This window comes from Antechinus flavipes, chromosome 4 (assembly GCF_016432865.1).
Source record: "Antechinus flavipes isolate AdamAnt ecotype Samford, QLD, Australia chromosome 4, AdamAnt_v2, whole genome shotgun sequence".
NCBI classification, from domain to species: domain Eukaryota; kingdom Metazoa; phylum Chordata; class Mammalia; order Dasyuromorphia; family Dasyuridae; genus Antechinus; species Antechinus flavipes.
The window spans coordinates 386,550,920-386,574,366 of record NC_067401.1 but is presented as its reverse complement, the minus strand read 5'-3'; the positions used below and the strand labels follow the sequence as shown (position 1 = coordinate 386,574,366).

Below are 23,447 nucleotides of genomic sequence, written 5' to 3'. Positions count from 1 at the left end.
GAAAAAACCCAGTTCTATGTTCTTCCTCACTTTATACGAATATAAACTGTTTGAAAGGCTTATGTAAGTAGGGAAATAAACTCACATTTTCTGGTAAATGGAACAATAGAGTTCTTGAATATCTATCCAAGGAAATAAGGAGCCTAGATAAACAAAATCCAGATGTGATCCTAGCATTTCTTCATCAAATCTTCTGTCCAAGTTGGTAACAAGTTGATTTGGGTCCCTTCTCCTAGAATGTCTAACAAGCATTTACCAAGCGCTTACTACAGCACTGTGCTCAATGCAAAGAATATAAGAACGAAATAAAAACCAAATAAAAGGACAAAAATCTAAGAAGAGGCAAAACAGGGGAAGGAATAAGCTCCTGATAGCTCTGGAAAAACTCAGTTCTTAATCATTTGGGAATTAATTTAATGCGAGCTATAATATATTCTCTTTTTTTTTTTAGCTATAATATATTCTTAAGTATTAAATCTTATTAAGAGCAGAGTGTACATGTCCATGTGTATGTAGTAGACTTTGGGAAAGTCTAGTAAAACAAACCTGTTTAAAAAAATCTACCTGGAAAAATAATTAGTTGAAAAGTCAAATCTGTATATAAAAAATATGTGGGGTTTTATTAGTTGTCTTATTTTTTTTAATAGATATATAATTATAGAAATAGTTTCTAATAAAGGCTTTTCAAGTAGAGGACCTTCTATCCCTATGTTTATTAGTGAGCAAGTACATACATACCATTTAAAATTAGTGTAAGAGTTATATATATATATATAGCATTACAATTGATTTTTAAGGCCTTGAAAAGCACCTCTTTTTTTTCCCAAAAAGCACTTTGTTTAGATTACTTGTTTGCTTAGTAAATCTTTTTCTCACAGACACATTTCAAACCAATACTTATTTATCTTGTTACAAATTCTAAAGAGAAATATAAATTAATGCTTAATTAATGGATCAGCTATAGTAGAAAGTATAATGGAAAGGATACTTAATTTGGAGTCAGAAAACCTATATAATACAAATTTAACTCTTCAGTTTCCTCATCGGTAACATGAGAGTGGATTAAATGTTCTCCTAGCTGTGTTCTGTAGTTCTCAAAGCACCTAAGGCATAATAGGATCATAGTGTTTGATCTGGATGGGATCTTAGAGACTCTCATATTACAGAAGAAGAAACAGACACAGACACAAAGAAGTTAGTGACTTCCAGGTCACCCAGGTGGTTCATGTCTTAGCCAGGATTTAAATCTAACTCTGGTTCCATACGCACAACGCCATACTGTGAACTCTTAAACTCAAAGTATCCCAAATCTGAAGCTCCAAGGCCCTTCTCTAGGGAAGAGAAAGGGCTATGATTTACTGAGAAACTAAAACCCATAGAACCTCCCACTTCAGGACCTCCAGTCCTGCTCAGAGTGCACAGTGTTGCTTTACCCTTAGTAGCTGTGTCCCTAGGAGGGATCTCGAGTCCACGTCTTCCAGGTTCTTCCCAGGCTTTTCTCACCCCGAGCCAGCCCACGCCAGGATGCCTGACTTTCACTCAATTTCAGTGAGGTCTCATCGCCGGTGATTTAAGCCTTTCCAGTAACTCCAGCCACTATTTTCCCTTTCCTGATAGCCTGCACATAATACTTATTATCTGGATTATATTCATATCATCACTGTCTGTATTCTTTTGTTTGTCCTGTGGAAGCATTTGTATCCAACCAATTGCTTTATGTGTCGGTATTCTTCCCAAGCTTCAGTTCGTGAGGGTAAGGTTTGTATCTCCTTCCTTGGGTACATTCTCCATGGTCCCTAGCACAGGCTGGTGAACATTATGGACACAGAATAAGTATAGATTATGAGGAGATGATTGTGGTCTCACATTGATAACTTCAGCACGGGGTCTGCTCCTTAAAGACAAGCCCGGCTTTTCTACTGCATTGTTCAGACTCTATTTAAAAAGTTTCTTTTGATCACTTTAGCAAGGAATTGATGGCAGAATTGTAGGTGGTGGTAGTCATTTCACTCGTGTCTGATTCTTCATGAGCTCATTTGGGGTTTTCTTGGCAGAGATACTGTGGGGTGCTTTGCCATTTCCTTTTCCAGCTCTTTTTACAGATGAGGAAATGGAGGCAGATAGGGTTAAGTGACTTGGCCAGGGTCACAGAGTAGGAAGTTTCTGAGGCCTGATTTGAATTCATGAAGATGAATTCCTGACTCCAGGTTTAGTACATTATTCACTGCACCGTGACCTAGACGCCCGAATTATAAGTAACTTTGTCAATTAGAAGTGTTTCTTGGCCTGTGTATTATTCCATATGTTGAACAAGAAGACTTCTGTGGAAAATTATTAAAGATTCTGTTTCTGATTTCTCTAGCATCTAGAGATGATTCTAGTATTAGATTTCACAAATGTTTAAGACAGAGGTACTTAACCTGCGATTCTTAAATCAATAGATTTCAGGAAGTTTTTCAACTTGGGTAGGAAAAGATAACATTTCTATTTTAATCCTCTGCATTTTATTTTACACATTTATTAATGTTATTGTAAAAAGGTGTCCATTCACCAAACTGACAAAAGAAGCCAATGTCACACGAAAAAGGTTAAGATCTCTGGTTCAAAGTAAAAACAAGAGACAAAAACAGATTTCCTTAAAAAATGCGTATTGGTCTCTAGCTCTCGTAGCATTTGAAAGAACTAGGAGCCAGGAATCCTTTGCTTTAAACCTTTAGTTTGTCACTATTTAATAACCACCTCTGATTAATGCTGAAAACCATATGAGTTTGCTGGCCTTAAGCTCACCATTGTCCTTTTAAAAGGCAAGTACAAACTCTATTTCTCTGAATTCAGTTTTGTTTAAGTAGTTTCACATTATTTTGTTTCTCTGTTACCAGTCTTTTCTTTATCATAACAATCATAATTATGATAACAATTAAGCTAATATATATAGTATCTACCATGGGCCAGGCATTGTGCTAAGTGCTTTACAAATCTTATCTCATTTGATCTTCACAATATCCCTGGGAGGTAGGTATTGTTATTTATTCCCATTTTTTCAGATGAGGAAACTGTCATTTTATCAAATGAGAAATCATTTATCATAAAATACCAGTACTCCTTTCACTTACACTTCTGAGGATATGTCAAGATAAATTAACACTATTACTTGACCAATCCTTACTCTTAAACCCTTAGTCCTCTGGAAAGGGCCAAATGTTCTTAAGCGATTGAAGAGTTCTTGCTCCTTCCAAAATAAAAGCCAAGATTGGACCTCTAGCTTAGTCCAGTGTTCCATCACTAATTGAACTCTTAGAGTAGTGGGAAGAAGGACAGAGAAGGGAGCCTGTCTCTGATAATGTCCCCTCAGTGAAAAGATTCCCTTCTATTATTTACTTTCTCTTTTAAAATTTTCTGCCCCAGCTTCAACAGAGACTTTTTAATCTCTTTGCAAAAGTTTTGACTCAGAAGCTAATCTAAAGAAAATTAAAATAACTGCAACTCAAGTAGATTTCTGGATTTTGGCCTTTATCATATTAAAACTCAGTGTCTCCTCTCCTCTTCCCCCCCATCTATGGACATGGAAAATTTAATGCTTAAGACTGTAATAGTAACCAACAACAGCTGTTGCATAGTCCAAGAGCCATGATCCAGGAGAGGCAAAAGACTACAAAATTAAAATAGAGATGAGAAAAGTAAATTCATTCAAGAAGTGGAATTGAAAACTTTGTTGGGATTTTTGCATTTATGATGCATTATATGAACTGTCAACCTTTTTTGAAATAGTACTCTTTTAAGAGGGATATGATAACTAAGGTTTTGGGGGGGGGGTTTGTTCTTAAGAGCAAATTTCATTTGCTATTTGTAATGTAAAATAAAGATGCAGATCAATATTGGCCAAAAATATGGCTAGGCCCCAAAATAAATCATGCAGAAGCAGGATAGGGAAGAAAAGGAGAAAAGATTATGAGCATTAGAAATGGAGCTTCAGAAATGTACTGCATTTTCAAGCTACTTAATCTGTTTTAATTTTATGTAGGCCACATATAGGAAAGTTAGTGACTATGATTTAGATTAGCCTTTTGGTCAGTCAAAAACCATTTATTAATTAGGCACTGCACTAAGTCCTAGGAATACAAATGCAAACAGATGGCTGACATTCTAATAAGGGAAGAATCTACCTAAAAGGAAGTTGAAAGCAGGGAACAGAGAGAGCCATACCTGGCTGTGGGGCATGGCATAGAAAGGACCACAGGGAACCCTGGGGAGAAATGTAGACAGTTTTGAGCTGGACCACTTCCTTGAATTGGAGGCTCTATGAGAAGCCAGTAATGATCAAAAAAGGAAAATGACCTTGAAAAGTCATTTTGGACTTAGCTGTTTATCCCACGTAGACTGATTTACTTCTATTTACCTGTTATTTATTCCCAAGATGTATAGCTCATTTAAGTGTTCTTGTAGCTTGCTTTAGGGTCTGTACCTTTACAAGAATATATAATGAACAAAAGGCTTATCCTTAACCATGCATTTCCTTCTCAGTTTTTCATCTTGGCACTTCTCTAAGGCACAGGTTTCTCATTTATAAAACACATAATTGTTCTACCTACCTCCCAAAATTGTGAGAAAAGTGCTTGATAAACCTCAAAGTTCTTTCTAAATGTGAGTTTTTAAAATTTATGTATTATGATTTTTTATTATTACCATTAATGGTATATGTCATTGGGATATCAAGAATCCATAAAGATCAGTTCAAAACAAAAGAAGAAACTCTCAGATGAGAAGTTGAGGGCATTGATAGAACAGCTTTCTCTGGAAAGTTAAAAATAAAGACTCCCATTTGCTTGGGTTGGATTAGAAGAAGACCAGAGGCTGAACTAGATGACCTCTTTTGGTAGAAGCAATACTGTAAAGCCTTAAAAGGGTAGGCAATTAATTCAGGTTTATATTTTTTACAAGTACTTGACCTTAGCAAATCTTTAACAGCAGCTATGCTTAGATCATTTACTTGGTCATCATCAGTCATTAATGAGTGAATAATCTGAGAAAAAAAAATAATTCTCCACAGCCTATCCTAGAATAGCTCATATTCTTTCCCCAGACTTAGCTAATGTACCAGAACATGGTATAAAATGTTTCTGCTGCTTGGTTTCTCTTTAGGGGAAAAGTAAATATGAGTTGTTTGTTTTTTTTTTCTTTTTTCTTTTTTTCCATCCTTTTGGGACCAGGCTTTGGCTCCAGAGAAACACCAGTTAAACCCATTTCAACAATCTCTTCCTCCCAACCTTCCAGAGACCACAATTTTATTTTAAACTTTATTAAAAGAGTTTGGTTTTAATTATGTGTTTTCCTGGACTCCTGATAACTCTCGAGTTAAAAACTTTTATGGATTTTCCCTTTTGAGTCTGTCTCTGCTGTTTGGGGAACATACACACTTTACAAATCAAAACCAGCTCTGGCTCCTACCTTTGTCCAGTTCTGCCATCAGAACTAATGGTGAGATTGTGTTCTGCTCTTTTATGAGAAGCAGGGCCCAATAATAGGATATCACAGGAGAACATCAAAAGGGGCAAGATAGAATACACCAGAACGTTGCCTTTGGAGCATTATTAGGATAATAGAGCTACCTGGTCACTTTGTTTTCATCTCCATCTTCTTGTTAGGTCCTAAACAGAGTTCAGTATTTTCTTCTCTGTAGTACTCTGTGTGTAATACATTACCTCTAGTGGAGCTATAAGAACAGAGAGAAATATTTTCTTTAAACATCTTTTAATCCCATCAGAGAAATAATGGAATCTAGTTTTAAAAATAGTAATGTATTGTTTTCCATTGGAATCTTAATGATGACTTTTAGTTTAAACATTCAAGAAAGTTCCTTCAGCTACTCTCCTTTTTGTAACAGATGTAAGCTTGCATGTTGTCTAAAGCTCAGATGTAGTCTTTGTTCCCCGAGGCAATTGGGTTTAAGTGACTTGTCCAAGGTCACACGGCTAGGAAGTGTTACGTGTCTGAGGCTGGATTTGAACTCAGGTGCTCTTGACTTCAGGGCTCTATCTACTGTGACATCTAGCTGCCCCTCAGATGTCTTCTTAAAAGAGATGACAGAATCATAGAATTTCAAGGATTCTTTGCCTTTTTTGTGTCATGGACCCCTAAATGGACCCTTTCTCCTAAGTTTAATTTTTTAATTTCACAATTGAAGGAAATATTAAATTTTAATTAGAGGTTAGTAAAAATAAATGTCTTTTTTTTTTCTTATTTAAGTTTACATACCCTCTGAAATCTATCAAGAGATTCCTGGACCTTCAGTTTAAAAGTCCCTAAGCTACTACAACCCATATCTGAACATAAACTCTCTCTATAATGTAGCCAACAAGAAGTTATCGGTTCTTTGCTTGAATATATCTAATGAGGAGACACCAACATCCCATTCCAGTGTTTTGATAGCTCCATTTCTTAAGAAGTTTTTCGTTAAATCAAGCCTAAATTTGCCACTGCAGCTTTCACTCATTGTCTTCAGGCACCAAACAGAACAAGCCTAATCTCTTTTTCATGTTACATCACTTCACATACTTTGGATAGAAACTTTGAAATCATTTAATCCAACCCCATTTTATAGATAAGGAAACAGAGATCCAAGGAGCTTAGATGATTTGCCCAGTCATATGGCTATTAAGTTGGCAGAATTGGGATTTGAATCTAGGTCCTTTCACACCAAACTTAGTACTCTTATCCACTGCCTTCCTAGAAGATTGTTATTTTCTTACTAAGAGTAAATGTGCAGTTTTTTCCACAAAACTTGTTATGGCATGAACTTGAGACACCCCTTCCCCTCTTTTGGAACTCCCTCCTTTCTAAAATGTGGCACCCAGAACTTGAAAACCTACTCTAGCCATAATGTGATTGGAACATTATTTAAAAAAAAAAAAAAAAAAAAGAACAAGAAGAAGAAGAATCCTTATTCCGGATTAAGGGCAATTTTCTTGGATGGGACATCACACAATCTTTCTCATTTCTTTTAAAGCTGTGCTTCCAGAGCCATCTATACCTAGAGAGAGGACTGTGGGAACTGAGTCTGGACCACAGCATAGCATTTTCACTTTAAAAAAAAAAAAAAAGAAGAAGAAGAAATGAGGAAACTGAGGAATTTTTGCACCTGAGATGAGAATATTGAGAGGGTAACATATAGCTGTGTTCAAATGTTTGTTTTGTGAAAAAGGGAGACCAGAGAGAAGGCCCAGAAATGGGCCTATTATTTATCTATATTTATAGAAATATAAAGGAGGATGATTGAGCATTGGATTGTGTTTGGGAAATTGTAAAATCCTTTTGACATTTTTTAGATTTTTTGTGCCAAAAAAAAAATTTTTTTTTAGAAACAAACCAAAAAAAAAAAAAAAAAACCCGCTATATTTATGCTATATAAGTTCTGCTTTAGAGTGGGACCTTGTGGGGAAGTAGTTCTTGACAAATCCTGCTAGGGACAGACTCTTCTCATTCTGGCATGAACACCCTTAAAATTTCCTGAAAGTCTTGGGATGAATTGGGCTTTATGTTCCAGGATATCACCTTTGGATACTGTCCTTTTTTAAGACTACCTTGACTCAGTTTTCTCTGAAGGAATTAAATTCAGTTAATGTTTATCAAGTGCCTACCATGCATTTAAGTGATGGGTCACAGTCTCTGGAGCAAGGAAGAGCACTAGCCTACAAGAGCTTGTGGTTCTGGGGAATAAGGACTCTGGTCACAATTCCAGGACAGAAGAGCATGCTTATGGCCACTCATCAACCAGAACAAAGCCCAGGAAAGTAGCAAACCCACTTCTCTTTAGACCACCTTGGGAGAACCCCGAGGACTAGATTTGAATACAGTTGCACCAAAAACCTGAAATTTAGAAGTGTTCCTTTCACCCAAGAAACAGAGCCCAAACTTAACCTAGTAAAGAAAAAAAAAATCAAGAAATAAGAGTGGGGAAATGAGAAAATGACAATAAAATGGATGTGATTATAGAAAGTTACTGTGGTAACAGGGAAAGTAAAAACACAAACTCAGAAGAACACAACAAAGTCAAAACTGCTTCATTCGGAGCCTCAAAGAAAAATATGAGTTGTTCTCAAATCCAAAAAGAATTCCTAGAAGAACTCAAAAAGAATTGTAATTATCAGATAAGAGAGGTAGAGGAAAAATAAAAAATGAGAGTGATTCATGAAAATCATGAAAAAAGAGTCAACAGTTTGGTAAAAGAAGAACCACAAAAAAAAAAAAAAAAAAAATTAAAAAAAAAAAAAACTAACACCTTAAAAAACAGCCTAAGCCAAATGATAAAGAAACACAAAAATCTAATGAAGAGAAGAATGCCTTAAAAATCACTAAGGAGGAGAACTTAAAAAGCAAAACTGGCCACGTGGGAAAAGATGCATAAAAATTAACTAGAGAAAAGAACTTCTTGTGAAATGATCCAACCATTCTGGAGAAAAATTTGGAACTATGCCCAAAGGGCTATAAAACTTCATACCCTTTGATCCAACAGTGTTTCTACTGAGTCTCTATCCCAACAAGATCATAAAAGAGGGAAAAGTATCCACATGTGCAGAAATGTTTGTAGCAGCCTTTTTGTAGTAGCAAGGAACTTGAAATTGAGTGGATACTTATCAGTTGGGGAATGGCACACATTACATACATACATACACATATATATGTGTGTGTGTCTGTGTGTGTGTATATATATTATATGTATGTGTATGTATGTATATATATATATATGTAATGGAATATTATTATTCTATAAGAAATGATGAACAGGCTGATTTCAGAAAAGTCTGGAAAGACTTGCATGAACTGATGCTGAGTGAAATGAGAAGAACCAAGACAATATTGTACACAGTAACAAGATTATATGATAATCATCAGTGATGGACTTGGCTTTTCTCAATAATGTGGTGATTCAAGGCAATCCCATAGACTTGAGATGGAAAATTACTTTTGCATCCAGAGTGAGAACTATGGAAATTGAATGTAGATTGGAGCATACATAGTATTTTCACTTTTTTGTTGTTGTTGTTTGTTTTAATTATTGTTTTTCTTTCTAGGGATTTTTTTCCCTTTTGATCTGACTTTACTTGCACAATATTACAAATATGTAAAAATATGTTTAAAAAGTAGAATTGACCAAATGAAAAAGGCTTACTGAACAAAAGCTTACTGAAGAAAATAATTCTTAAAAATTAGAATTGGGCAAGTGAAAGCTAATGACTCCATGATATATCAAGAAACAATAAAACAAAATCAAAAAAATGAAAAAAAAAATGAAAAATATTTCATTGAAAAAACAACTGACCTGAAAAAAATGAATCAAGGAAAGATAATTTAGAATTATTGAATGAAAAGAAGAACCTACACATCACCTTCTTTATTTATTTATTTATTTATTTATTTATTTTTATTGAGGTTTTTTATTTTAAAAGTATATGCAAGGATAATTTTTTCAACATTGACCCTTGAAAGACCTTATGTTCCAATTTTACCCCTTTCCCCCCATTCCCTCTCCTAGATGGCATGTGATTTGATATAATATGTTAAACATGGTAAAAATATATGTTAAATCCAATATAGGCATACATATTTATACAATTATCTTGCTACACAAGAAAAATCACATCAAAAAGTTTTTTAAAATGAGAAAGAAAATAAAATTCAGGCAAACCACAACAAAAACCATGAAAATGCTATGTTGTGATCCACATTCAGTTCCCACTGTCTTCTCTCTGGCTCTCATCATCACAAGATCATTGGAACTAGTTTGAATCATCTCATTGTTGAAGAGAGCCATGTCCATCAGAACTGATTATTGTATAGTCTTGTTGTTGATGTGTACAATGATCTCCTGGTTCTGCTCATTTCACTCAGCATCAGTTCATGTAAGTCTCTCCAGGCCTTTCTGAAATCATCCGGTTGGTCATTTGTTACAGAACAATAATATTCCATCACATTCATATACCACAATTTATTCAGTTGTTCTCCAACTGAGTTTCCAGTTTCTAGCCACTACAAACAGGGCTGCCACAAACATTTTGGCACATATAGGTCCCTTTCCCTTCTTTAGTATCTCTTTGGGGTATAAGCCCAGTAGTAACCCTGCTGGATCAAAAGGTATGCACATTTGATAACTTTTTGAGCATAGTTCCAAATTACTCTCCAGAATGGCTGCTTCTGTTCACAACTCCACCAACAATGCATCAGTGTCCCAGTTTTCCCACATCCCCTCTAATATTCGTCATTATCTTTTCCTGTCATCTTAACCAATCTGAGAGGTATTACACGTCACCTTTCAAGAAATTACCCAAGAAAATTGCCCTAATATTTTAAAACCAGGGGTCAAAAATAGAAATTGAAAGAATCCACTAAAAATCCTGAAAGAGACCCTAAATTGAAAATTCCTAGACATATAAAAGCTACGTTCCACAGCTCCTAGATTAATGACAAAATAATGCAAGCTACCAGAAAGAAACAATTTAAATATCAGGTAGTCATAATAAGTCACTGGCTAAAATGACAGAAAAGGAAAATGATAAATGTTGGATAAGATATAGGAAAATTGAGACATTTATGCATTGTTGGTAGAGTTGTGAACTATTTCACCTATTCTGAAGAGCAATTTGGAATTATTTTCAAAGGGCTACAAAACTAATACTCTTTGACCTAGCAATGCCACTGCTAGGTCTGTATCCCAAAGAAAGAAAAAACAAAAAAGGAAAAGGACCCACACATACAACAATATTTATATCAGCTAAAATTTTATAGTGGCAAAAAGAGAGAGAGAAATTGAGGAAAGACCCATCAATTGGGGAATGACTGACCAAGTTGTGATATATGATTGTGATGGAATACTATTATGCTTTTAGAAATGATGGGAAGCATGCTTTCCAAAAAATCTGGAAATACTTACATGAATTGAAGTAAAGTAAAATGAGTGGAACCTGGAGAACATTATATACAGCAGCAGCAGCAGCAATATTGTAAGATGATTAGCTATGAATGGTTTAAGCTATTCTCAGCAATACAGTGAACCAAGACACTTCTGAAAGACTTATGATTAAAAATGCTCTCCATTTATGGAGAACAAACATAAGATTCTGAATGCAGATTGAAGTATACTTTTTTAAAAAGTTTATTTTTCTTGAGTTTGGGAGGGCATTGTTTTTAATTTGTGTTTTCTTTCACAATATTTCTTTCACTAATGTCAAAATGTGTTTTCCGTGCCTGCACAAATATAACCTATATCAAATTGCTTACTTTCTCAAAGGAGAGAAAAGGAAAGAACATTTTAAAAATTAATGTTAAAAACTGTTTTTACATGTTTGGGGGAAAATTAAAATATTAAATATCTCCCCAAAAAAGATTCATTTCAGATATGTTGAGTTTTAGGTACTGATATAAATTTATTATCCAGATGTATCATCATATTGCTTCCTAATTCACCATTTCCAATTAATTTTGCCCCCATGGAGCTTTTTGGAAAAACTTCTCATCCTCTGCTTTATCATTACTAAATTGGCATGTAAAGAGTCACAATGTCTGCATAAGATATGAACTAGAACATATACTCAGTCATAAAAAGATAGAAAAGAAAAATTAAAAGTAAATTTCTTATGACATTTCATCTGCCCTCAGTTTTTCTGTCAGAATTGAACTAGTATTCTGTCATCAATTCCCAATTTAATAATATATCAGAGAGTCAAGAAAAAAGAAGAGCAAAGTTCAGGAACTTTGCATCAAGGAAAATATCAGGAAGTACCATTTGACTTTTTGTGAACTTGAGCTATTTTACCAAAAGGGGGATCTGAACTCAAATCCTTGTAGTATCAAGCTGTCCTGACTTCCATACTGGCAGTAAATTCTCCTTAGAACTGCTCTACAAAGGGGTAAGCAATGTTTCTAGCATGGGCATACATTTTTTCTCAACCTTTTTAGAAACATGAAATTTCTGCCTTCCTTGAAAAGCAGATAATTTCATTATTGTAAGTCAATATTTTTCTCCCCATCTTGAATCCTAACATGAGTGACCCTCAACTTTATATATAATGTAACTTTTTCTTGTGGTTTGGGTTGAGCCTACCAAAAATGACTCCTAAGGGCTAATCAGAAGCAAGTCCACATTCATGGGAACTTTATGGAAGTCTAGAGGAGAATCTGGGTAAAAATCTGTGGCAAGGACTAAATAGGAAAGAGTAAGAATCGTTGGCACAAATTTGAATGTTTTATCTTAATCCTGTGGTTGGATATAGAACTGATTCTCCAATTTCTCTCATTTTGTGGGTCGCTCTCCATACATAAGTATTTTTCCACAATAATTCATCAAAGAAAGGCATACTATCACAACCTGTCATTTCCTTTTGTATTAATTGCCCATTGTGGCTCAAAGCAGTTAAAAATTAGAAAACTTACAAATAGCCATTTTGACTGCTGCCTTTGGGGAATGCCTTATGCAGTAAACCCTGTGGAGTAAGAAATTGTGGTAGTGAACCAAAATTTATTTCATTGACACTTTGCCCTTCTGCTTCACGTTAACATTAACTCATCTATGAAAAATTATTTTGGGTCTCTTCATCCAGTTTTGCCTGGCCCTCATTGCTACATAGTTGTACCAAGTCTTCCCATCAGTGGCTCACAACTTTTCTATTTGGTGTGATGTCTGTCTGAGGACTTTCTTCTGTGTGATCAATCACAAGACTCAGATAGCCCTCGTCATGCTACCTGTGCAGCTGTAAATTAAGTGGGATATTATCATAATCATTTGTTCGTGTAAGTAAGACTGTCAGCAGAAAGGATTAGCATTTACTTCTTGGATACATAAACTTCAAGAATTAATATCTATCAAGAGAACTACTAATCCCTTCCTAATTCCCCTGTCTCGGTGAAAAGAAAAGATTGCTTCTTGACTGTAGAGGCTACTGCCAGACACCATGAAGAAAGCTTAAGGCAGCAGAGTTAGCTGAGATCTTACCAGAAAACACATGTGACTGGCTGGAAAGGGAAACTAAAAACATTTTTACAAGTCATTAACAATACTATAGAAGTGAAGTCAGTGAATTCAAATGGTGTTTAGCCCCTGAAAGGAGAGGCAGGCCTTCATCCACACTCATCCTGAGGAAGTGGGCTCGGCAAAGCAGAATGGCATTGAGCGCCCATCTGGGCAGAGAGCTCCATGAATTTGCCCTCCTCGGAAATGGCGGGCTCCAATTGGAGCACCATGTGGACAAAGCCCAGTGTCCAACGAGGCAGCCAGGAAGAGGAGAGCCCTGAGGTCACGGGGATCAAGGACCCTCTGCACAAGAGACTTGGGAGATCTCATAACTGCTTTCAGTTACTTGAAGGGTTGTGATGGGAAAGAGGGGTTGGCCCCAGAAAGCTGAGCTAGAACAGCTTCAGGAACAAACCTGGAAGTAGGTTCTGTGTTGATCCTTCAGAAACGCTGGCTGTGTTAAGTTTACCCCGAAGTTGACCAGCAGGTTGTGGCCTTTTTGATCATAGCAACTAGTAAAGACAGTCTGCTGAGTCCCACAAGGCAAACTTGGGGATCCAAATGGGCAGCGATGAAGTCCTTCAGGTAGTCCATAAGAAGCACCCATCAGTCTCCTCTCTCCTCTGAACAGCTTGTGAATAAGCTGTGGCAAAGCTCTGAAGAGCTGTCAGGCTGCCTATGTTTGGAATAGGGTTTTCCTGGTTTTGTCGAGAGGCTTCTTGAAGGGAGGGGAGAAAGTCACTGGCTTGAGGATACCATCAAATCACTTGTGAGTACAAAGACCCAGTTAAAAGTTTATAACAATGGGGCAGCTATTATGGTGGAGTGAATAGAGCACCAGTCGTGAAGTCAGGAGGACCTGAGTTCAAATCTGGCCTCAGACACCTAACATTTCCTAGCTGTGTGACCCTGGGCAAGTCACTCAACCCCAGTTACCCCAGTTTAAAAAAAAAAAAAAAGTTTGTAACAAAACAGTCTGGTTCAACACTGCAAAGCAACCAACTCAGTTATTTAGGGACTGATGATCCACAATCTCAGGACTATCCTGGCACTTTTATTTCCAGCTTTATTTAACTGTCTTTGTCAGCTTTTCCTATCTGAAAAGAGTAATGAAGATGTGAAATTCAGATTCTTTTAAATTTTTAACTTGATTGTATTTTGTAAAAGTAGTGATGGGAGAGCAAACTGAAACTCATAGATATAACTATAACCAAGTAAAATTCATAAATATTTTAGATTTATTAATCTTTGTAAACTTGTTTCTTATGACCACAAGTAATTGTCAGTTGTCCTTGGATTTAGAGAATGATTTTCTTCCCAGAACTCATTTAATCTTACAGCATCCAACATCTAGAGAAAGTAGGTTCCTGAACCTCAAGAACTTGGTAATTTACTAGTTATAGTAGAACTATCAATGGTAAAAACATTACTAGAATCCTCGTTGGGTATTTTTTTTTTTTTTTGCTTTTGATCTAACACCCTACTTGCCAGAAAAGGTTTCCCAGAAAGTCCCAAATTCAGGGTATCAAAGAAGAATGAATGTCACAAAGAACATTGGGCACAGAGCCTAGCATCTTCACTTTTAAAAACAATCCATTATTTGCCATTTTAAAATTTATTTTGAACTGCAATTATGAAGTAGATGAATCTTTTATCAAGGGTACAATTTTATAAATGGAAATAATCCATTCCTTGCTAATACTATGTTGTTTTAATATTATGTTTTTGCTTTTGTCTCCCTCTTTCTCCAGCATGAAAGACTTTCTAGGTAAGAATTTTTTATTTTATATGAATGCTTAATACCTAGGTGTGAAAATAATTTGCCTTAATTCTTTTTTTCCTTCATACATTTTAGCAGCCTTTCCTTCATTTGGCACTTTTCATCTCTGTTGCCACTACTGTGAAGCCTGTGCTTATTAATTCTCACCTGGATTAGTGTAAAGCCCTCCTAACTGGTTTCTCTCCCTCCCTCCCTTTCTCTCTCTTTCTCTCCCTGTGTCTCTCCCTTTCTCCCTTTCCCTCTTCCTCTTCCTCCCATTGCATATCCTCCTTCTATTCCTCAACACAAACCCTGCTCTTCAACTACTCTGGATGTGCTGTTCTATGAAACTACATTTATTTTTTGGTCACAGTCCCCTTACTCATGCTGTTCCTTTCCCACACTCCAATTTTGTTTATCAAAATATCACTCATCTCTCTAGCACCTCTCCAAAGTACTTCTTTTTCAGGAGCTCTCATCTTACCTCCCTCTCTCCATAGAGCAAAATGAAGCCCTTTCCCCTCCATACCCCTAAAGCACAAGTTTATACCACAGATCTCACATTCTGTCTTATGGTTTTTCCACTGCATTCTTCAGAGGCAATATAATCACAACAAACAAATCACTGATCCTTGAAGCACTGAGAGGCACCATGATATTAAAGAGTTAAAAGACATGGGTGCAGATCCTGACTCTCCTTACTCTGGGTTATCTTGTGTAAACCTCAATTTCCTCATCTGTAATAGTGGGGGAGGGGGGGAGGCGGAGAGAAGGAGCTGAATTAGATGCCCTCTAAAGTCCTTCCCATTCTACATCTAGGATCCTCTGATCCTATCTTTTAACTCCTCTAGTGAAATTCAGAGAAAGTTGGGAATAATTCCCTGCATTATAAATTTATATTTGAAGTATTTAAAATGTATCAGTCTTATCACTGGGTATTAACATGGAGTAAGCCAAATAAAATCAACATTCTTTACTACTCATCTGGTAGGGAAGTAGCTATTTTATGAGACAATCTTTTGTTGACTCTCTTATAATCCTAAAGGAACATTATAATTTAAAATGCTATCATAGAACCTTGATTCCCCTGCAGTCTTTTCCCTAAGTCCCCAGCTACCTTTTCTAGTTTTTTTTCTGAATTCCTCCCAACTGCGACAATCGCCAGACTCAGAGAAATATACACATGTGCCACTGCCATATTCCTTCCCAAGATGGAGCCATGTAGGGGTGGGCTTTGTGAAGCTGGGTATTGGGTTTGGTGGCTTGGTTGTTTTTTTCACAGCATTTTAAATAGTTGGCAACTTTTTAGTTTGGGGTGTGTGTAAGCATTTTTATTTAGGAATAATATTTAGGAATTTTAAGGTGAAGATTATACGTCAGAATATCAGGATCTCAGTTCCCAGGTGTTACAGCTATTACTTGTTTCTAACATTCCTTCATTGGGCTTGGACTGGCAGAGATACTAGAAACAGAAAATCAACGCCAACCCTAAAACATCCTGAGTTTCTGGTTGTTGTTACTGGGTTGCTAGAGGCTGTAACTATAGCATAATAATCTACGCATGTAATATAGAGTAAGGGGGACAAGTATGTTTATAATCTAGTGGCACCTCTATATGATTGTAATTCAAACAAACTTATGAAGCAACTTACTAAATAGCACAGCAGCTTTCTGCCAAGCTCCACACCCTGAAACCTAGAGTCCAGATCTCCAAGTACATATGCTTCAGTTTCATTGACACTTCATTGGAATCAGATTTTGCAAGAGTCACTGACATCTAAATAAAACTTTTCTTTTTAAAGCTCTCTCTAGTGTGGGAAGCAACTCAAACTTAACTAATTTGAAAAGCCCTGAAGATTCTAGTTTAGTACACAACTCCAAACCACCAATTTTTCAAGCAAGCTCCACATTTGGCAATCTGCTACAACTCCTTCTCCACCAATAAGCTCATGAAGCTTTGCTGTGAAGGCTATGGAATGTGCTAGCACCGAGAGATTAAAGGGAGGAATATTATGTTGTTTCTGGCCAGTGCTTTTAAGTGCTCCTTAGAGGAGAAACAGGCAGCCCTTACACAGTACTCCTTTTCTTCCCCTTTCCTTTCCTTTGTTTTCAAAATCAAATTGTGCCTTTGCTTTTGTGTCTCCACAGGTTGGAATCAGGAGGCAGCAGCCTCACCAGCACAGATACCTACAGTGACCGGGCTTCTGCAAAGGCCCGCCGGGAGGCCCGAATAGCTTCTTTGACAAGTCGAGTAGAAGAGGACAGCCAAAGGGATTATAAAAAAGTAGGCTCCTTTTCAATCACTTTCCTCTTTAGATTATGAGAACTGAGCCTCTCCAAATGCTATCTAGGTCAGCTGAGAGAGAGGGGAAGACCTTTTTTGAGGGTCAGATAATAAAGACTAATTTCTGGGGACTTTCATTCTATTCAGATCTATATCCAATGTAGGAGGTCCCTGTCTACATCTTTTCCATTGCTTTTCCATTGTGCTCTGGAATAAGATCTCCTAAGATGTAAGTTGGGTGAAGAATTAAGAAGTATCAAGAATTGTAAGGAAGGGAAATCAGGAATTTTAAAATTAAAACCATGGGTGAAGTCCCCTGAAGTTCCTTTATTGGTCCTGATATTTTCTAAGGAGTAGGAAAGAAGCGACATGATCTAGCGAATAGCAGGAAGTTGGATCTTACCGCCAATCCTTGCCAGCTAGGAGGCCCTCCATCTGCCCCTACCTCTTCATTTGTGAAATGGACTTAGTAGTACCTCTTCTCTTCCTCCAGGCCTTGTTTTAAAGCTCAGATTCGATGATAAGGACTATTATGTGAACATCCTTACTATTACATTGAAAATGTGTTTATATTGGCTGGTGTTTATGTTCAACCAACTGAGAGCAGAGTTTGAATTCCCTTTCTCTTCAGCTCACTTACTTCCAGTGGTATAATTCCCAGTTCCAAAGCAGTCTGAATGACTTTTCTTTCAGGTACTTGGAGGTCAAAGATAAACCTTTTTATTAATTATCCAAAATATTATAGCAAGTCAAGTGATAAATTTTCCCCTTAACCCTTGACTGGAATCACATAACCTTGAGGCTGTTTCTGAAACGTTCTCTTTGAACATAAGGATTATTTGTACTAGGAGTTTTAAATGTTCTAGAAAGAGACAAAAGAAAGAATTTTTGGTCAAAATTGATTTTTTGTTAATGGCCTATGGGAAAAAAAGAAGGGAGGGAAGAAAAGAAGGAAGTAAGGAGGGAGGGAGAGAGAAGGATAGATGGATTAGATAGACAGATATGTGCCAGGCAGTATACTTTTTTTTTAGTTGTCATTTGATTGACATTAGGATATCATCTGTGCTTTCCTATATGTTCATCATCTGAGTCTCTCTTGCTTTCAAAATGAAAAAACTTCATCTTTTTGATCACTTGGAGTTTTTTTAATTTTCTCTCATATATTTCTGCCAGAAGCAACATGGCCTAGTGGTCAGAGACCCAGCCTTGGTGTCAAAAAGACCCAGCTTAAATTGTTGCCTCCAACATGAGCTTCCTATGTGATATTGGGCCAGTCTCTCTGAGGACCCTTGGCCCTCCCCAAAGCTGCATATTTCAGAGAAGGTGTGGGTCTGCACTGGGGAGAGAATTTTCTCAACTGGAGTTGGCTCTACTAATGGAATCAAAGTTCTGCTGCCCCTCTCTTCCTAGTAGTGCTAATGAGTGGGTAACCAGATGCTCTCTTTTTCTTCCCCAAGCTCTATGAGAGTGCCCTGACAGAAAACCAGAAGCTGAAAACCAAACTGCAGGAGGCTCAGCGGGAGCTGGCAGATGTCAAATCTAAATTGGAAAAGGTGACCCAGGTGAAGGAGGGAGTTAAACAGGGTGTCTGGAGGGGGAAGGATAAATGCCTGTCTTATGCCTAAAACGGAACAATGAGGTGTTGAGCAGAGATCTGCAGATTGTGCTGCTGAGAACTGGCTCTTGCCTCGGCGCCCCTCTCCACTACCTAGTTGGTTCTGCATGTTTTCAGTGCCGTTTTCCTCCCGTTGGTGACTCGTTCCCCAGCTCCCTTCTCACTCTGTATTTCAGACAGCCAAAGAGGCTGATGCCCAGAGAGAAGCCATGTTTTCAGGCAAGGTCATGTAGCAACTGAGGGCTGAATCCAAAGTCGAGGTGCCCTCCAGTAGATGAGGCAGCCTGCCTGAGTCTCAGCCATCACTGTCTAGGAACAAAAATCTTTAATGTCCGCAAGGCTGAGGGAACCACTCTTCTCTTAGAGCTAAGCCTGGCTTAATTAGGTGATGCTTTTAAAAGGTGCTGGAGCTAATAACCTCATTCCCAGTGAAATACATCCTGCAGCTGAAAGCTGGGGCATGTGCTGTCTTTGTTTATTGTGGAGTTAAGGGAAGCCTATTGAGTAACTCCCTCCCTGAAATGTCCAGAGGCTAAGGATTTAGAAAAGTGAACAGATTTTTAAAATGCATGTAGAAGATGAAAAAGAAATGGGCTTGCCAGGTCTAGTCATGTGGATGAAGAACAGTGATATACATATTGCTAGACAGTAGAGGGTGGTTTTTATTAAGTATTCATTCAACTAATGGCTGCAGCTACATTGGAAGGCAAAGGGCAGAAGCCCTAGACCCTGAGAGAGAACCCGAGATGGCTTCATGGTCCCAGAGCACTTTGGACTGGTCCCCACAACCCCCAAATGCTCCTTTTTTTCTTGGCTATAACAGCTGTTCCTGACTGATAGACTATGTGTCAGAGCTCTCGCCCCAGCATGGGCATAAAGTGATTCCAACCCAGAGGAAAAGCTTAAACCTCACAGTGGAGGGACCCAGCTTCCCCATTGTCATTTCTTCTTCAGCAGAAATGACCTTTGGGCGTTCTTGGCTCCCCCGGCCCATGTTCCACATCTGGCAAGCTGTCTGGCCAGCATCAGACTTTGATCCGACGGGTGCCGTAAAGAGCCTCACCCTGTCTGATCCTTCTTCTGTGAGGTTTGTAGGGCTTTCAAGAACAGCTACTGTTGCCAGATGCACCCAAGGATTGAGATTCTGGGGCCATGAAACTAAACTCGCTTCTTGTGTGATTTTTACCAAACATGGAATTTCTTTAAATAGTTTGCCATTTTCTAGGTGACTGGAATTTCATGATAAAGGCTTTGTCAGCCATGTATCCATTCATTCAGTAAATAATTGAGCACCATGCTAAGCACTGCACCAGGTATGGGAGAAACACAGAGAGAAAATGAATTACAAACTAACTTCCAGGAAAAAAGATATAAACAACTGGGGGAAATCAGGATGAGCTTTCTCTAAGAGTTGACCCTTGGGCTGAGCTTTGAAAGGAGCTCGGGATTTTAACAGGTGAAGGTAAGCACGAAGCACATCTCAGGCTCAGGAAACAGGACATGGGATGCTTTGTGTAGAAAACAGTCCCAGTGGGGCTGGAACAGAAAGCCCAGAAAGAGCGGGGCTTTAAAAGAAAACAGAGGAGTTTATATTTTGTACTAGAGGCAAGACAAAGCCACTGCCTGTTGACAAGACAAGTGATGGAGTCAGACCCTTCCTCTGGGAATAGCAGTTTGGCCACCATGGGGAGAGGAGACTAAAGGCCAGGAAGTCTGATAAGGGGCAAGAAGTGATTGAGACCTGAGCCAAGGTGGTGCAGCTGTGAGAGTGGGAAAGGGGGAGTGACTGTGAGATAAATTATGAAGGCCAAATGAACACATTTTGGCAACTGATGGGATGTGTAGTATGAGTGAAAAAGATGAGACAAGGATGACCGGGATTGTGAACATAATGGCGGGAAAAACAGAAAGGGGGAAGTTAGGAAAAGAAGTGAGTTTGGTGGGAGTCTAATGAGTTCTGGTTTGGACAGTCCATTTGAGATGCCTATAGACTGGACTTGTCCAGGCAGCAGTCAGTAATGGGGCCTGAGTCCCCAGAGAGACATTGCATAGTTCTTTGTGGAAAAAGGAAAGATCACCATCACACATCTGACAGTTGTCACTCTAAGTCACAGGTGTATTAACACCTACTCTTGATTGAAAAGCAAGGGGAGTAAAATCATGAAATACTTTTCCTTTGCATAAAAGTAACTTCAAATGCTAAATGACTACATCTCATAAGATAGCATTTATGATATATTTTGAAATTTGGGAAAGTGAGAATTCAGATCACAGCAAGTCAGAATTGGACTGGACCCTAGACACTATCTCATCCAGAACCCTCATGTGCAGATGAGAGGAAGGGAAGGGCTCACTTCCCAGAGAAAGGCCCCAAGAAGGGAAATGGTTCCAAAATACTGGTCACTGGCAAGGCCAGGGCTAGAATCTGTATCTTTCAACTCCTTTTCCAATGTTCTTTCTATTAAACAAGGTCTCCCACTAAGTAAATGCAGATGAAAAGATCCACTTCTGCTGTCCCTTCAACTTCCTTCTTAGGAAAGATTTGATAAAAGGATAGTGGTAAAAAGCAAAGGGCCAGGACTTTCAGACTGGAAGGCAACAGTTCAAAATGGGCATCAGGATTCTGAATCTTGCTGTAAAAGTATGGACAGCTCCTGAATTCCTGAAGTCATAGTGACCATATTGCTTACCTGCTGCCGTGCATGGCACTATCCAGGAGTAAAGTCGACTAACATTTTTTTGTGTGTGGGCCACCAAGACACCTTGTTGATTCAGTGGCACAAAAGGGAGCTTGAAACTTTATTTAGTCCATCCTTGATCTCCAACTAGACATTCCTCAAGACTAAGGATATCCCATTTTGTTTACCAAAAATTTGGTTCCTTGTTCTTTTTAAGTCACTTGCATACTATACTTTAAGATACAGGGCAGAGCTGATCTGAAGTGTCTTTGCATGCTAGAAGCCAGGAGGTTGGAAAAGAGGGACTATTTGGGGAGGGAGAATAGACTTCAAAGTGGTTTTCTCATTTTGAGAGTCAGAATTCCATCCTATAAGAAGACACAGAGTTAAGAAGGACAGGAAGGTGTTGAAGAAGGAAAGAGATGGCTCCTACTTCTGGCCATGCATCCTCCCTTCACAGATATCCCTGGGAATCCAAACAAGCCCAGCTGAGGGAAGGAAGAGGCAGCTGGCTCAGAGGCCTGCTGTACTAGATCTGCCCCTCTGCCAGTCAATCTCACCATCACAGTAGGGGGACTCCTGGGGGGGGGGGGGATCTCTGAAGCACTGCTTTCTATTTGTGAATGTCAGGGAGGGTAGAATGGGCTGTGGTATGTCCTAAGTTTTCAATAGTAATATCTCGGTTTTTTTGTTGATAACAGCAGAAACAAGAAAAAACCTCTGACCGATCAACAATGCTGGAGGTGGAGAAAAGGGTACGTTTGTTCCTCCTTCCCCTCTGCTCTCTGTTTCTCTTTTTACTCTCCCTGGCTTTGTTGTTCTTGCCAATGGAAAAAGATCATCTTTAAAAAGCATTATTAGTCCTGCCACATTCTCTCCCCAGCTTGATGAGAAATTCTTTTTGCCTGAGTTTAATTTCTAATCCTTTTGGGATCCCCAGACAGCCAACCTTTTCCACTTGTTCCATTCTTGGTCATCTCATAATGACCCTGTTTCCAGACTCCACTGTGCCACATCATCCTGGGAAAAATGCATTTTGGTTTAACTGAAAATCATTATATGCACACACACCCCTACCCAAAGTCTCTAACCCCCTGTGGGTCTCATCAACAGAAAGGAGGCGCTCATCCGAGAGACAAGTTCTGTGCTAATTGCATCACTTGCTGAAAAGGTTTGAGGATGCTCCTCCACATTTCTCTACTACGAAATCTGAATTATGATTAACTTGAATAGATGAGCTCAGTTATATTTTGAATGTCTTTCTCAGCTCTCTTATTACTTTATATTTGGAAATTGGCTAAGTTAAATATTCTATTCCCCTCACATGCAAACTTCTCTGAGCTTCCATCTGATCTAATCCCAGTGAGGGTCCCTTAGTGGGACTAGTAGGGATTAGTCCTCAGGATAAAAAGAAATCACATACTTGGGGTAGAGGGACAGGATGATCTGTCAAGGGTAGTCTATTATTTACTCCCCATTAGGAGGAACACTGACTCTGAGAATATAAGAAGGAGCATTACAGAAGTGGATAAAAGCAAAAACTGGGTGTTGGTCACTTGAAGTCATTTGAAATTTGAAGACAATTTTGACATATGCCCTGTGACCTAGGATAAGTTGATATACTATTCTATTGGTATTATTATATGCTATTTCCCTATACAACCCTCTTGTTCCATTATGGAATTTAGATAATGTGGTCCTCCACAGGGAAATAGCTCCCCAGAGTGGTGAGCTCTGTCACAGAACCCTACACTTGGAATGTATATGTGCCAAAAACAGGCAGGGAAATTCTGAGTGGGAATTAAAGGAAGCTGCTGTTTGTAGGTCCCATAATTGCCTCTCTCAAAGACCAGCTGAAAGAAAACAGTCTGACCCTCCCTCCCCCCTTTTCTTCAAATAGGAGAGGCGAGCTCTGGAGCGGAAAATGTCTGAAATGGAGGAAGAGATGAAGGTACAGAAGATTTTATTTTATTTTTTCCCTATTCTGTGTCTGATTTTTGAATGCCTAACAGATTTGAGTCATTTACTCATCACTCTTGGGGAAGATCTGCAGAGGTAAGGAGGCAGTTCCTCCCTTTAGGACATTTTATAGACTTGTCAAACCACCCCCA

General features: G+C 38.2%; 1 protein-coding gene across 9 annotated transcripts in view; it reads left to right on the top strand.

The window, feature by feature from the left end:
• PPP1R12B (protein phosphatase 1 regulatory subunit 12B) overlaps nucleotides 1–23,447 on the top strand; it is a 243,147-nt gene that overhangs the window by 203,047 nt on the left and 16,653 nt on the right. For 7 of the 9 annotated variants that reach the window (XM_051998636.1, XM_051998633.1, XM_051998637.1 and 4 more), the window contains 5 exons: nucleotides 14,752–14,768; nucleotides 16,908–17,043; nucleotides 18,501–18,605; nucleotides 22,038–22,091; nucleotides 23,237–23,287. In XM_051998636.1, the coding sequence (XP_051854596.1) occupies nucleotides 14,752–14,768; nucleotides 16,908–17,043; nucleotides 18,501–18,605; nucleotides 22,038–22,091; nucleotides 23,237–23,287 (363 nt within the window). The remainder of the gene's footprint in view (nucleotides 1–14,751; nucleotides 14,769–16,907; nucleotides 17,044–18,500; nucleotides 18,606–22,037; nucleotides 22,092–23,236; nucleotides 23,288–23,447) is intronic. The other 2 variants (XM_051998631.1, XM_051998630.1) reach the window with 2 other exon arrangements.